This window comes from Biomphalaria glabrata, chromosome 4 (assembly GCF_947242115.1).
Source record: "Biomphalaria glabrata chromosome 4, xgBioGlab47.1, whole genome shotgun sequence".
Lineage (NCBI taxonomy): Eukaryota > Metazoa > Mollusca > Gastropoda > Planorbidae > Biomphalaria > Biomphalaria glabrata.
In genome coordinates this window covers 5,344,179-5,360,612 of record NC_074714.1, presented here as the reverse complement: position 1 = coordinate 5,360,612, position 16,434 = coordinate 5,344,179, and the positions used below count along the sequence as shown (strand labels likewise).

The window sequence follows — 16,434 nt, the reverse complement described above, 5'->3', positions numbered from 1 at the left end:
TGTCATTCCAGTACCCTCAGCTTCACTGATGACTGACCTCTTCCAGGTTTGCTTGGGTCTGCCCACTTTCCTCTTGGATTCCAGTCAAGTGCCTGCCTTGCAACATTGGTAGCTGGTTTTCGCAGGGTGTGTCCTATCCAGCTCCATTTTCGTTTTGTGATGTCTTGGGCTATGGGCTTTTGTCTAGTTCTCTCCCACAAATCGATAGTAGTTATCTTTTCTGGCCACTTAATTCCTAATAGCCGGCGTAGGCATCTGTTAACAAAAGTCTGGAGCTTTTCCATATTTGTATCAGCGACTCCCCAAGTTTCTGAACCGTATAGAAGGAAGATGATGTAAAGGTGTAACAATATAAAGCTTTCTTCACTGGATCGGGCTTCGTATTCTTTTCAGTGGCGACCATAAACAGTTCAAAAATTTGTCTCCATTTTTTTCCATCTTTCAGATAGATTACCGTCTAGTGGCAACGGTTTAGGAGGATCGAATAATTCCAATATTCCAATAGATTCTATGTCTAGATCTAAAACAAAATAAACTAACGACACCACTTAATACAAATAAAATGTAGGCCTACTTTTAGCAATTTAGAAACCACTAGCTGTTACCAGCGCTTTAAACCAATCTGACACCAAATCTGACACCGTGTTCTGTTGTCACAGATAATTAAATAACATACTGCAGACAGTAATTAATGGGGAGTGAGTTCCGGACCAAAGGTTTGGAGCTCAATCCCCATTGATCTCAGACAGACAACATGCTACACCACTTTCAAGAAGAACATTAAGACCTATCTGTTTAAACCTTTTTTAGATTAACTGTCATTTTGTCGTGTTTGTGTTTGTAATGTTATTACAGCGCCTTCAGCCTACATTTTGTTTGTTAACAGCGCTTTATAAATAAACTTATTATTATTATTAATTAATAATAACAATAATAATAACAGAGACATTTGACTAGAGTAACACCTTTAGTAAAATCACTAAATTTAAAATGCCTTCAGGGCAGAAGACTCAAAAGTAAAGTAGAAATTATACATAAAACACTGAACAATAATCTTCAAATACAAAAACAAAATTTAATAAAAACTCAGAAAGACACAAAGATAAAGGCACATTCCTCGTCCCATATGCTAGGACAAATTTGTACAAATAATACTCCTTCTTCCCTAGTGCTATATTATTAGAGCATGGAATGGGTTGCCTGAGCTAGCCAGGAAAACCAGTGACTTGGCAGAATTTAAGTCATTGATTAATATACATGTCTGAATGCATGACGCGTAATCATCTTCTTTTTTGAAGTAGCCTAACGTCTGTATTAAATAGGCCTACTAAATTTGTGATTATACAAGAAGACATAGAAAACTATCTTTTTTTATTTGCGTCACATCCTACTTTCTCACAAAACATTCACAATAAACAATGACGTAATATAACATATTAGCACATCCTGCCTTTGAATTAAGTTCTTAAGACTGATATCTACAAGGAACCTTAGTAACAACGGGATACACATTTGAAACCAAAACAAAATCTACTGCCGAGCACAGACGTAGACTGTGAAAAAAGAATCCAAAATCTAAATAGACCAGCAGCGGACAATGGTTATGTCTACGCTGATTGTGTCTAAATATTTAGGTCGCAGCTGGGGTTGAGTATCCTCATGAACTACTGTCCTCCTTCTCACTTGTCTTCGACCGTGACCTCCGTGACCTCCGTGACCGTGGCGCCGCTTCGACTCAAAGACAAGCTAGACTTATTCATTGTAAAAGAAAAAAATAAAATAAATGTTTTCACTTTTGTTTCTACATAGGTTATTACCAAGGGATGTTACTCTAAATAAAATGTACGTTTTTTTTTTAATCCTACAGTTACAGTGTAGATCTGTAGGAGCAAATTCTAGAGATTGGATCTTGAGTCACCTTTCGGACAACATTGATTAATATTACGATACTTTTTCGTAATTTTTTTAGTTCTAGAGTCTAGTTTTTGTTAGCTTTTATTGAAATTATATAATCTAGATTCTAGGGTAATTACTCAGAGCAGTGGCATTAGCCTGCCTTAGGATTAGGAGGGCACCACTTAGTGACTTACTGACTTAGTCACCGTACGGCGTAACTTATTACTTAGACTTAGACTTACACTTAGACTTACACTAGTCAGACTAGTGACTTAGACTTACTCATTAGTGACATTAGTCACTAGGCTGTATGTAAGTAGTAACTGCTAACTCATAACTGTGTAGGAAAAAAAACTGTAGGCTAGGGCTAGGGAGTAGGGTAGTGTATTAGTCTAGCTCTAGTAGTTAGTAGTTAAAGTTTAAAAGTAGTGTTAAAAGTAGAGTACAGTCAGTACTCAGTAACTGAGTAACAGTGTCACAGTGTGTCAATCTAGAAAAGCTAGAGTTACTCTTTTGTCAGTGATGGGGAGACGATAGACTCTGATTAGTCTGATAGAGTCGTAGTCTAGTATAGTTGCTATAATTTGAGTATTATAATAGAGTCTACATCTTGTGAATGTGATCTTGTTAACTCATCTGTCACAATCTGTGACTGTGTGCTGCAGCATTAGTATTTTATAACTTTTTAAGTGTAAAGTCTAAAACTTTGGCACAAGTGTATGTATGTGACTGAGTGAGTCTGTACATAAAAAAGTCAACAAAAAAAAATCATAGTCTCTAGTCGTCTAGACTCTGTACTTATTGAATACTTTATATATTATATTATATTATAGTATAGATTCTCTAAATGGAAACAGAGTGGCCAGGACGATGGGATCATATACAAAAAATTTTGTTACGGACAGGTCCTTTTGCACATCCCAGTTTTGAGCCTTCTCCAGAGGTGAGCTGAAATTTATTTTAAACTAATTAAAGATTTATAGACTGTCACTAACCTTTCACTAGACTCTAGATTATATAGTAGACTAGATCTAGGATCTCTAAAATCGAGATCTATCTATATTCTAAGAGTGTTTCCCAGTTTAGAGCACAGTTCTGCACACCATTTAGAGGCATTTTACCATTTAAATTAATTTCTAGATATGGGTATTAATATTCTAAAATATCTCTGATTTATAACTCCTCGGCTAATATTAAATTTCAGTATTTACAGGGCACCCCTGAGTCCACCCAACTCCAACTCAAGTGCCTGGTGTAACATTTATGAGTGTGTTATTCATCAATGTAACTTATATATATATATATATATATATTATATATATATATATATATATATATATGTGTTAAAAATACTTGACATTAGTTGGGGAAAAGTAAGGCAATTTAGTGTTTGTTGTTGTGGTGGCCACAATACACCCAGGTTGTTAACCATAGACTACAGAAACAAATGCCATGTACATCATATCTGTCCTATAGATGGCAGGTTCTTAAAGGGTACCTCAGCTATTTGACAATATAAAAAAATAGATGTATTCTTTTTAAGCTTTCTTTCCACCACAGTGTCACAATGAGATGTAGAATATATAATGTTATGTGGAGAGCTTGTAATCAGGGTTCATGATATGAGAGGATGAGGCAAAATCCCTTTTTTTGTATCATGTATATATTTAATCAACGAATGCTACTCATATACCTATAGTTGGTAGAACTAATGTATACTTATATATATATATTGATATTTGATATTATTTCTTGTGCAGGTCCTGTCATTTTTAAAAGAAACATGTAAAATATTAGTTATTGGAGCTGGAGGCTTAGGCTGTGAATTACTTAAAGATCTGGTAAATTTTAATTTAGAAATATAATCTTTTAAAGAATGAGTTTTAATCCAACTTAAGAACATCTTTTATAAATATTTGAAAAACTTAAATCTGCTGCATTAAATGTTTTTTCTTTTCTAGAGTTGTGTTAAACTGATTTTAAACTTTTCATCTAAATTGTTGTTATTTTTTTTTTACATTGGATATTTAACGTAACATTGCTTCTTTCTTGTCTGTTTCAGGCCTTGATGGGTTTCAGAGATATTCATGTAATTGACATGGACACTATAGATGTCTCTAATTTAAATAGACAGTTTCTCTTTAGGTGATTTGTTTTTATATTATACATTATGCGTTCAGTTGTTCTTCTTCGTAATTCAATAGCGCTGCAAGCACAAAGAGTAAGACAAATCCTCAAAGTAAATAAAGCAAAGTTCCCCCTTTCAGACCTTGCGATCTATGAGGTAAATGATGCTGAGGTCATCTGTTTCTATGGCCAACAGTTAACGATCAGGGTATTATGTGACGAGCACAGAGACCAACTGCCTTTACTTCCCCTTCTAGTGTCAGCTACCTATTAGAGTTGAGTGAACTCAGAGGTGTCCTTAAAAATCCCAGTCTTGACTGAGATTTGAACCTAGGACCTCTCGGTTCAGAAGCCAAGTGCTTTACCACTCAGCCACCACACCCCTCAGACAAAATCAAATCTCAAAACAAATATCCAGAGAATCAAGAGTAACTGTAACTGCAAGTTCATATAGGCTTGTAAAGAAACTTGTACAGAAATCTATTGAAGAACAATAGCCCTTTCCATATAAGCAGCTGAATGAGTCTAGATATCTTTTAAGCAGCTGAATTAGTCTAGATATCTTTCAAGTAGCTGAATGAGTCTAGATATCTTTTAAGCTGCTGAATGAGTCTAGATATCTTTTAAGCTGCTGAATTAGTCTAGATATCTTTTAAGCAGCTGAATTAGTCTAGATATCTTTTAAGCAGCTGAATGAGTTTAGATATCTTTAAAGCAGCTGAATGAGTCTAGATATCTTTAAAGCAGCTGAATAAGTCTAGATATCTTTTAAGCAGCTGAATGAGTCTAGATATCTATAAACAACAATTTAATTATGGCAAGATGAATGACAGTCAATTAATGTGAATTTAAATGAAAAATGGAGTTCTATACTGTAATATTAATTTGAATTGAACATCAACTTCTATTATTGCTTTAAGTTTATAATTTTCTCATGGTAAGTTCAGATTGTAATTTTATTGCCTGAAGTTCAGTGTTTCCTTGTCCCATTGAAACAGGAGACAATAGTCACCAACAAAAACACATGTTCATGTATGTTAGCTTTATAATATGAAGGTCAATTTTTAATGATGAAATTTAAGGTATTTTTAAGAAAATCTACTTAACCCTAAAATAAATAGTTTATTAAAGCCAAGGCCTGCTAAAGCTTAGAATTTCTTTTAAATAATCTTATTTCCTTTATCTTTAACATAGTTTCTATTTTTATGTCAATTATTTTTTTGATGGCACTGCATGCATTTTGAAACTAATTCCTAAGATATGTTTTTCTTGATAATATTAAAATTATATTGTGGCATTTTTAAAAAACAACTGTATATTGTATTTTTAAACTTCAGGGCAAAAGATGTTGGCAAAGCTAAGGCTGACGTTGCTGCAGCGTTTATCAACACTCGGATCCCAGGTGCTAAAGTAACTCCGTATCCTTGAATCAAAACTTAGTTAAATAATTGTTAAATAAACCTACTTAAATAAATGTTAACAGTGAAAAAATGGCGCACAATATTATTGTTATATTCCTTAAATTATACAACAGACATTTTGCTAAAATTCAAGATTTTGATGAAGATTTTTATAGAGGTAAATTTTTTTTTTAATTTTTTAAAATACTAATACTTCTTGTTTGTATAGACATGTAATGCTGCCTAAGTATATTGAGATGAAGATAACATTTATTAGATGTAGTTATTACTAAATGTAATGATTGCCCATGATGCTGCAAACTATGGTGAATATTAGTCTCTAAATTGATGTTTGATTGATTAATTGATTAATTTTCCTTTGTAAAAGAACAATTACTCTTCCCTTCAATGTATTTTCCATTCATTACCTCTTCAAAACTAGCTTGACCAAGGCACACTAATGTCCATTCATTACCTCTTCAAAACTAGCTTGACCAAGGCACCCTAATGTCCATTCATTACCTCTTCAAAACTAGCTTGACCAAGGCACCCTAATGTCCATTCATTACCTCTTCAAAACTAACTTGACCAAGTCACCCTAATGTCCATTCATTACCTCTTCTAAACTATCTTGACCAAGGCACCCTAATGTCCATTCATTACCTCTTCAAAACTAGCTTGACCAAGGCACCCTAATGTCCATTCATTATCTCTTCAAACTAGCTTGACCAAGGCACCCTAAACTTTACTAATGTGAATTGAAAATGTTTTTACTTTTTCAGATTTTCACATTGTTGTGTGTGGTTTAGATTCTATCATAGCTAGACGATGGATTAACGGAATGTTGGTTGGTATATATTTAACTCTTAAATGGCTAAGAACCAGTAAACACTCTAGAAGCATTTAGATTACAAATGTAGTTAGATTTATTTTCTAGAAACATTTAGGTTAAAAATATAATTAGGGTTATTTAAGTTTAGCTTAATATAGTTAAAAATATGTAGTTAAAAAAAAATATTTCTTTTGAACCTTTTCTCCAGATAAGCATGCTTAAGTATGAAAATGGTGCGTTGGATCAATCCAGTGTTATTCCGATGGTAGATGGTGGAACAGAAGGTTTCAAAGGGAATGCCCGAGTTATTTTGCCTGGAATTACTGCCTGTGTGGAGTGTACACTTGGACTTTACCCACCACAGGTAACGCTTTTAAGCTTGTTTTTATCAAGCTGTCTTGTTACAGTGAGAGTCTCAATGTGAATAAAAGTGAAACCTATTGGAATGCAAATGGAACTGAATCCTTTGATTATAGGCTGAGTGTGTGTGTGTTCAAACATTTTTTTTACAAATATTATTTTGACTTGTTTTAAAATAAAATAAAATTGACCTATGCTTTAACAGTAAGTTTATCTCCAAAGCAAATAAGATTATATTTTACAGTTATCTTGTACACCATATGTGTTGTTCTTCCAGACTTCCCAAAGAAGACTTTGCATATAATAGGTCTAAAGTATAAACATTGATGACTTAATCATGTGGTTAATAGATTACTGGTGTTTATAGAATTTTGTTCGTCAAACTCTGCTAGCAGAGATAGACTGTTATATACAGCTCTACTACTTCATCTTTTAAACTGCTAGGGCAAAGTAGTTTTCTTAATGCACTAAAATTATAAGAATAATTGGAAAGGAATTGAATATAAAAACAAGGCTTCTTGACATGCCACCACTTCTGACTGGACTTTCAATTTTTAATCTTAATTTGAGAATTAGTGATGGAAATGTAGATATTTTTTTCACCTGTTAAGTAGTCTTTTGTCATGTTGTGACATCTAGTGCCTGATTTCTTTAACTCTTGTTTTCAATCATTTGCAGTATGGCTGTCCACAAAAAAATGTTTTATTTTACCCTGTAAAGGTCCTATCAGCCTATATCTCAAATAGCAGTAATCAATGTTATTTAGCTTGCATGTTATGTAATATTGTAATTTTCTATTCTTTCTGTCGACAATGTGACTCTTATTTCTCAGGTGAACTTCCCACTGTGTACAATAGCTCACACCCCGCGACTGCCAGAACACTGCATAGAATTTGTCAGGATACTTTTATGGCCAAAAGAAGAGCCTTTTGGAGGTGAGCAAGTTTCTTGTCTGATCTTTGCATTAAATTAAAAGGCTTAATTATTATGACAGAATGTCTTGTTCAATTCAGTAATAATATACTGCGCCTTTACCGGGGACCAAGTGTCAGTATTTAGCACATGTGTATTACCTAACAGAAGAGAAACCTCTAGAATAAGATCTTGAATTTAAAATATATACTTGAACTATTTTTAAGTTTCCAGCAGCTTTTGGTTAAATTTTATAAAAAAATAAATAATCTAAATTAGGTAATCAAATACATATTTGGAACATATAATTATTTTCATGTGAAACACAAATATGATTTATTTGTAACAAATAATTCACTAAAGTTTTAGTATTTGATAATGGTCCATTGCAAGAGATTAAAGTTTGCTAAGTGAAATATTAAGATATAAACATTTTCTTACAGTAATTGCAATGACAAAGTTAAAAGTAAAAAAAAAAAAATTCTATAAAACAATTTTAGAATACAAATAATTAAGAACAAACTTTTCTACTATTTGTATAAATCTGTAACTTTCTTCTTTATAAAATTCTAAATAAAATATAACAAGTTGTAATACTCTAAGAAAAATGTACGCACAAATTATTCAAACTATTCATATACTGTTGTTGTTATTTTTTTTGTTTTATTTGAAATGTTCTAAAAAAAAATCTCATAGAAATGTTATTTCTTTTTTGTTTTAATTCTAGCTTGACATTAGTTTTGCATAATTTATTATAAGCTTATAAATGGCCCAAAAGCACATTACATTAAACTATTTTATATTTTAAATCAGTTGGGGAAAAAAAAACAGCAAACTTTTTCACAGTATTAAGAGACAAAGAAAAAATATAGTACATTTTATAGTATCTAGTTTTGTAAGGTTTACAATACCTTATCAGTAATTAAATTTAATCCTATTAGTAATGAATAATTATATTTCTTACGAATACATAAGGAAAAGTGCTTACTCTTGACTAATGTCTTTGGAAACAGCTGGTGTAGCAATAGATGGCGATGACCCCAACCATATCAAGTGGATACTAGAAAAGTCCCAGGAAAGAGCCAGTCAGTATAACATTTCAGGAGTCAACTATAGACTTACACAAGGTTTGCATTTCGTTTTGTAATGGCTACTAAATCAGTTTTTAAAAGCTAGTTATTTGAATATATCCAAAAGCAAGTATTACATAATGTATTCTGTCTGTGGCATTTTACGTCTCGTGAGATGATCTTTTCCCTTTGAAACTTCTTGTGTGACTAAAGAGGCCAATCCTTGATACACAGCTGCGATCACAGGTTGGGCATATAAAATCACCAGGCGCCATTGCATTTTCACCCTTCTTTCTGCTTCTGTTGTGTATGACATCTGCAATCTGTGACCCTTCCTTTATGCTCTCTCTCCATGTGGATCTGTCCAGTGCCACCTCTTCCCAGTTGCCAGTGTCGATTTTGAAGAGCTTCATGTCGCGTTTGCATACATCCGTATAACGTAAAAGTGGGCGACCAGCGGCTCTCCCGCCTTCAATTAGATCGCCATACAGGATGTCCTGTGGAAGTCGACCTACTGGCATTCTACGAACGTGGCCAAGCCAGCCAAGGCGTCTGCTGCTGATAACAGAGCGGATGTCCTGGCATCCTGCTCTATGTAGCACTTCCTCATTTGTTATCTTATCTTGCCACCTTATTTTAAAGATCCGCCTTAGGCATCGGAGGTGGAAGACATTCAGCTTTTTTTCCTGCCATGAGTAGGTTGACCATGTTTCACTTCCGTACAGCAAGGTGCTCAACACACAGGTCCGGTAGACTAGGGCTTTAGTACTGCTAGTCAGCAATATGTTGTCCCAGACATAATGTATTATTAATTGTGATAAATTAAAAGTATTTTATCCTGGATCATGTTTTACCTAGACTCTAACTGTCCAAATTTATCACAATTAATCAAACAGCTAATGCAATTAAAATAAATAAATAGTAATTAAAGAAGTATGGCATCGATTCATCTGTATGCACTCTCACTGAAGTCATCCTCCATTCCTTTCATCAAAATCATGCAAGCATTCATATGCACTCAGCAACTTTAGGAAAGTACATTCATAGGTTTACAAAAGTGTCAAACTCTAGCATTGCTCACAATTTCTTTTGATGACAGGCCTGTTCTTTCCTTAAGTTGACATTGCTCCGACCGTAGCTCAGTTCTCTCCCATGTTCCAATTGCTTCTCGACTTAGGAGGCAATGACACATTCATTCAGTGGTGTCCATAATTTATTAGCTTGGGGCCAAAGAAATCTCGGACATGTATGCGCTGGCTTAAATTACTGAAAAAAATAATGGGTTGAAACCAAGCTTTTTTAGTGTCATTGTCTATATGGGTAGAGTCTTCATAGTGCCAGAAGCTTCAAGGGGTCATATAGCACAAAACTGGCTGAATTTAGCATTACTGCATGAACTTTGGATCAAAGCACTTTTCTTTACATCTGTTTTTCTCTCTTTATCTTTTATAAAATTCATTTATACTTAAAAAAAATAATATTTCTATGAAAAAAAAAACTTGAAAAAAAAATTATATATAATATAAACTTTAACATGTTTAAATTTGGCAATTTTCCTCAGGTGTAGTAAAGCGTATCATGCCTGCAGTAGCATCCACCAATGCAGTCATTTCAGGTAATGAAAAATACTTAACAACTTTTGAAACTATCGCAATATTGTACAGATACCGGTATTGTTTCTTTTTGTCTTGGATTTAATATTCATTTATACCTTTTTCAAAATATTAATTGCAACAATATTTTTAAAAAAATCACCTGAAACATAATTCTTTTGGTGGAATTAATGTGTTGAATAAAAGTTTTGGTAATTTTTTTTGTCACAATTTGGGAAGTGTACATTTAAAAAATAAACATACTTAGTTTTACAAATACAAAAAAAAAAAAAAAAAAGCATAATTTGAATTAAAAAATTAAAAAAAAAAACATTTTGAAATTATAATTTTGAATTTAGAAATGGGAATATTTATGCATAATAAGTTAATAAATGTTATAAGGCTCAGTAGATGTTGTATACTTAGATTAAAGAAACAACATTGTGTATGACCAGCACAATGACTAACTAGTCTCAGTAAATGTTGTATACTTAAAGAAACACATCCTGTTTAAAGATTTTGCTAACCTAAAATTTGAATTTGTTATTTTATAGCCAAGGAAACCACCAATTTACCAAAATGTTTATTAAATCTACATTTTGCAGAATGTTTGTTTTTTTAACCTTTTTCTTAAGAACCTTCAGTTGTTTTTTATATCCTGCTTTACATCTTATTAGGCATTTCGTCCACAATTAGGCCTAAACAGTTTGAGAAATATTTTTACATTAGTCAAATATTATATTAGACATATACTATACTGGTCATATATTACATTAGATGTATATTAATGTAGTCACATATTAGATTTATGTTACAGTATACATTTAAACAGTTGTTTTTTTTTCTATTCTAGCTGTTTGTGCTACTGAAGTTTTCAAGCTAGCAACAAGGTAAACAAAAAGTTTTCCAAAGGCTTTTATTCTAATTGGCATGCATCTCACATTCATGATGTTTCTTTTTTTTTTTTTTACTAGATCAGACCTGCCTACCGTTAAGCAAAATGCGTATTCGTTACGCAAAATCTCCCAAAAATGACCGTCAGTACGCAAATACGCATTTAACCCGTCGCATTACGCATTTTGTATCCTTCCCCCCCCCCCCCTCCTTTTTTTTGTAAGTTCATTAGTAGAAATTAATTATGTTGAATCCCTGATTCCCATATTCATTTGTATAGAAAAAAATATCAAAGTGCTATCGATTCAAATTACATTGAGTGACATTGTAGATATCTAGTCTAGATCTAGATCTGGGTTCTAGATCTAGAATCTAGATAACTTGTTATACAGGAATAGATCTAGCTAGACATTACCACTGATGATTATGTTATGTCATGAGTCTCTACATTACTCTACAATCTAGATCCAATTTAGTTGCAGTATGATTTAGATTTTAGATTGACTAGATCTATTCTAGATCGATAACATCTACTACCATCTAGTCTAGATCTAGACTAGATTAAATTCTTAGACTTAGTATAGAATAGATCAAGGATGAAGGTAGGCTTACGAAAGTTTGGAGTAGACCTACGTTTGTAGCGGATCCACGGCATTGGTAATACTCTTGAGCCCAGATCTAGAGTAGATTATATTCATTATATAGACATAGATCCAAATCTAGTCTAGATATCATCTCTATTGTCGTATTGATTTAGATTGTAGATCTAATCATGACATCTAGATCTAATATTATATATATATATATATATATGACAAAATAGTGGTTCGCGTAAGTGTTACGCATTCTAGTGCCAAAATACGCATTTTGACCATCAGCGTTACGCATTTGGACTTTTTTTGGTAGGCAGGTCTGCTAGATGTTTAAAACTTTTTAAAACAAATAATCATTTTTATTAGCTGAAGAAAACTGTTTTAAGATCTGTAGATTTATTGAAGCATTGGGATTAAAAATGTTTTTCTGTGGCCATAGATAACTAAGGCACATTATTGTGAGTAAAATGAACAACCAACTTAACTTTCAATGACAAGACATTTATATGGCTTTAGGAATGTTCTAAAATCTAATTCTTCACCCTTGTTCAAGCTCATTATCTTTATGTCTTATGTGTGTAACAACATGCTAATATTTGAGATCCAAAGGAAATCCCTTATTCTGAAGACAGGCACAGAAGACAAAAAGAAAACTTAATTAGACCGCTGCAAGACAACGGCTTTGTCTGCATAAGATGTGGAAAAATATGCAGGTCGCAACTGGGTTTGCGTAGTCACGTGAAACACTGTGGGTTTGGGTAGTCATGTGAAACACTGCACTCACCCTTAATCTTCAGAAGACTTTTGTCTTATAGGTTTCTCTTCAGAAATGAAGATTATCTCCTAACACAAACACCCTACAAGATGGCTTGAGATGTGGATAGGGTTGATGTCATTGTGACAACAGTCTAGAATGCATACTCCATGACAGGCCACCATCATTACCACCACACTTCACTGTCCTATCCAATAATTATGATCTAGTAAGAACTGTAATGAGTGGCACAAGATGCTAACTGTATGCTATACGTTTCAGCTGTTGTCTGCCCCTAAATAATTATATGAACTTCAATGACACGAAAGGAGTTTACACCTATACTTTTGAGGCCGAGAAATCTGTAAGTAGCTGTGTCAACTTGTCACTTTTTTTTAAGAATGCCTCCGATCTAACGCCTTGTTGTTGTTTTTTTGGTTAAATATATGTCAAATTGAAATGTTGATGCTGTGCAATGAAAATGAAAGTAAAGAAAATGTTCAATTTGTTTGACTTACATTTGTTGAGGTGCAAAGTTAAATACACTTGATTTTATTGACTTTGTACTTTCCTGTTGGAGTGCAGCAAGGAATAATGGAAATTCTTATCTCTGTACTATTTATAAAAATCCAGTCAATGCATTTACTGGCTTGAACTTTTCATATCTTCATTTCAATGTCAATTGCAAAGTAAAATTTCTATCCAGACACTCCTCTGACATATCCATTCAAATGCATAGTCACACCATCGACATTCATACCACTCTGCACTTTATCTGTAAGAGTACCACAGGAGTTTAATATGTATGGGATCTTTCATTTACTTATGTCAATTCCTTCAACTCTTTTGAAAATAATTTTAGAAATTTGCATAGTTTGAATAACAAAAAGAGTGAATTCATTTTTGGTATTTATTTGTAACTTTTTTAGTCTCTTCAACTTAAAGCAATACAAAAAAAAAAGAAACTAATGCAGATAGGTGTAAAAAGTTCCCCTTTCAGGCCTTGCAACCTGTAGGGCATCTATTTCTGTGGTCCACAGTTAATAAATGTGTCATGGGCCAGAACAAGGAACAACCACTTCTCCTAGTTGTCATTATTATCTAGAGCCCAAATTTTTGTTTCATTTAAATATGATAAGTTTTCTCTAGTAAAAAAAATGTCTATTAACATATTTAGACCTAAATTTAGGCATTTCAAGAATGAAGATAATTGACAAACTTGAGTCTATGGTAAGAATTATTTAAGCGGCACTGATAGTGCTACTATGATTAAAATTGTACATAAAGAGATAATATTTTTTCATTTGACAAATTTTATATTTATGATAGCTACACTGTATGTATGTATTTGTGAATGAACTATTTCTAGGAAGGATGTCTTGCCTGCAGTGACAGACCTCAGGTACTGAACTTCACTGAGACAGATAAACTTCAAGATATTATCAACCATCTGCAGGAGAATGCTACTTAGTGAGTACAAGATTTGAACTGTTGCTAGAATCACTCAGAACATCTTAGGAAGTTTTGTTTGTTTTACAGGTTTTGGGTGCCCCTTTCAGATTTGAAAAATATTACATCCTATCCCAGACCTCCCGCAAGACGACAGGGGATGGCAGGCCAGGGTTCTAATCCAAGCCCATGAAGACAACAGTCCAGAACACATATCACTCGACCAGGCAGTCTTAAAACAAATAATAGTTCTACCCATGACTAAAATTATTTACATGTATACGCTCTACAATTTTTGAGATCAAGAAATTTTTATTTTATGCTGCTAATTGTAACATTTTCTTTCAATTCATTTGTTTAAACTGGGGTACTCTTTCTTTCTATGACCTTTGGCTTTTTAATTCTCTCTCATAAATTAGATTGTCAGAGTTGAGGTCAAGTCCCACAATAAGGCTCTTCTTTATAGGTCATGGTGGAAACCCTCTGTAAGAGGTGGTTCTATTTTTTTTTTTAGAAGGCTTTAATCCTCAGGAACCCATGACAAGAGAGTTGAGGTTGAAGGCCAAGCATCTAAGGAAAGACATCTCATTTTCCTTTTCCATACCACAACAGCTGTGGGGAGTATGCTTTGAAAGCAGCTCCTTTGAGAAGTAGCACAAATTGATCTTGGCAGACAGTTGATGTATATCATTGGGAATAGAATTATTAGCTCATTGACCACACTGGGAAAACTCTTAGTTTGACCTTTACAATTTTGCAAAGTACCGGTATTTTAACAAATTTAAATTTGATTAGGAAACTTGAAAATATTTATCTTTAACAGACTACACATTTTCATTATTTCCACATGTGGTCTCTATTCATTAAAGAGTTTAATAAATTCAGGAATATTTTGACCACTGTCTTCTAAGTCTAGATTTAAAGACTTATCATTATAATATTATAAATGTTCCATTTGTTTTTTAAAATTAAATCATTCACGAGTTATATATAGAAAAAAAAAATCAATCCTCCTATAAGCTGTATAAATTTATTATTTTTTTTTTTAAGTATTTTGAATGTTGTTCTTGTTCAGTTGTTTTATTATTCTAATGATTATCAGCCAGATGAAGTCTCCAGGAGTAACTACAAGTATGGATGGTAAAAACAAAACACTCTACATGCAGACTGTCAAATCAATAGAGGAGAAGACTCGGGAAAATTTGAAGAAGTCATTGAAAGGTAAAGCTCTTACTGGATCTATGTGTTGTATGGCATCTACTTGATAGCTTCTGTTTCAATATTTATTGCTGTAGCCCAAAGTGTTGAAATGATATTGAAGATTGTAATTCCTTAAGCATGTAGACCAGCAGATGTGACTGCTTCAGGTCTTAAGTGTCCCAATTTGAAATAGTGTTTAATTTTTCCAATTCATATATTACCACTTTTGTTATTAAAATTAGGTTTGGGTTACCCTTACTTAACAGTTTTATACTTCTAACTAAAAACAATGTGACAGTAAAGTAATGTAGAATGCTTTAGTTTGTAAATTTTCATGACGACTTGGCTATTGATTTATGAAAATTTTATTATATTTTGCTTGAAACTCAAGTCCCCTTGTCGGATTAATAGTTTGAAATATTTGAAGCCCTAGTCAAATTACTGAATTGTTTTCATTTAACCTCACAGCCATATTGACTTTCAAGCTATTTAGCATTAAATTTAATAAACATTGGTAGTTCTTTCAGTTTTCATTTCGAAGTACAAATTTTGTGTTGGTACAATTCAATTTATTCAATAAGGATTAATAATTAGCATTTTTTTTAATGCACTCTTTTACATTTTTATTTAGAACTAGAAGATACAGAAAATAAAATCTTAAATTTAAAGCATTTAGTAATACATTGTCCTCAAACTTTTCAGAGTTGGGCTTGATGGATAAACAAGAGTTGTATGTAGCAGATGTGACCACTCCAAATACACTTACATTCCAGCTGCAGCTGGGCACCAAGATGGAAAACTCATAGCGCTAACAAAAATGACTTACAGTCCAAACATCTAGACCAGAGACTCAGAAATAGTTTTAATAAATTGCCTTCTGTGCATACCACGCTCATGTTAGTTTGATACCATATAAAAGAAACGGTACTTTCTTAAGAATAAAATAATGTATCTGCCCAATTTGGGCTTGAGACTTAAAACTGAAGTTTACTTTTCATTTCTATGTGATATCTATATTAACATTAAATATGTATGAGGATTGAGATAAGCAAAATATGGCATATACTATCTTTTCTTTGTAACTTATTGAAACATAAGTAAAGGTGTCTGTCATTTTTTAAAAAATATTTTGCATTGACTTTCAGAATTAATTTAAGATTAACCTCAGTTTAAGTCCATTTGTCCTTCATGATTGCTGTTCGTCAGTGATAAAATTGTAAGGAGCTCATAAGATTGTTATTAAAATTATGTAAAAAGGTATTAAGATAGTGACATTGTACTTATTTTATAAGAATATTTGTTTAATGATTGGAAAAGTTGTATTAATAAAAATCTATTGAAAAAAACAACAACAA

The 16,434-nt window shown here is 32.7% G+C and overlaps 1 protein-coding gene across 5 annotated transcripts; it reads left to right on the top strand.

The window, feature by feature from the left end:
- Positions 1–1,805: 1,805 nt before the first annotated feature.
- Positions 1,806–16,416, top strand: LOC106080113 (NEDD8-activating enzyme E1 catalytic subunit-like). 5 transcript variants are annotated; one of them, XM_056027076.1, is made up of 16 exons: positions 1,806–1,842; positions 2,735–2,839; positions 3,657–3,737; positions 3,959–4,041; positions 5,361–5,441; positions 5,558–5,601; positions 6,206–6,270; positions 6,464–6,619; positions 7,448–7,550; positions 8,541–8,654; positions 10,159–10,212; positions 11,043–11,079; positions 12,713–12,794; positions 13,800–13,900; positions 14,982–15,100; positions 15,782–16,416. In XM_056027076.1, the coding sequence occupies exons 2-16, from the start codon at positions 2,744–2,746 to the stop codon at positions 15,883–15,885; spliced, it is 1,320 nt and encodes a 439-aa protein (XP_055883051.1). In that variant the 5' UTR covers positions 1,806–1,842; positions 2,735–2,743; the 3' UTR covers positions 15,886–16,416. The 5 variants fall into 5 exon arrangements, with proteins under 5 accessions (XP_055883051.1, XP_055883047.1, XP_055883046.1 ...); XM_056027072.1 differs by lacking the exon at positions 1,806–1,842 and adding an exon at positions 1,854–1,956; XM_056027071.1 differs by lacking the exon at positions 1,806–1,842 and adding an exon at positions 1,865–2,025.
- The last annotated feature ends 18 nt before the right edge of the window (positions 16,417–16,434 follow it).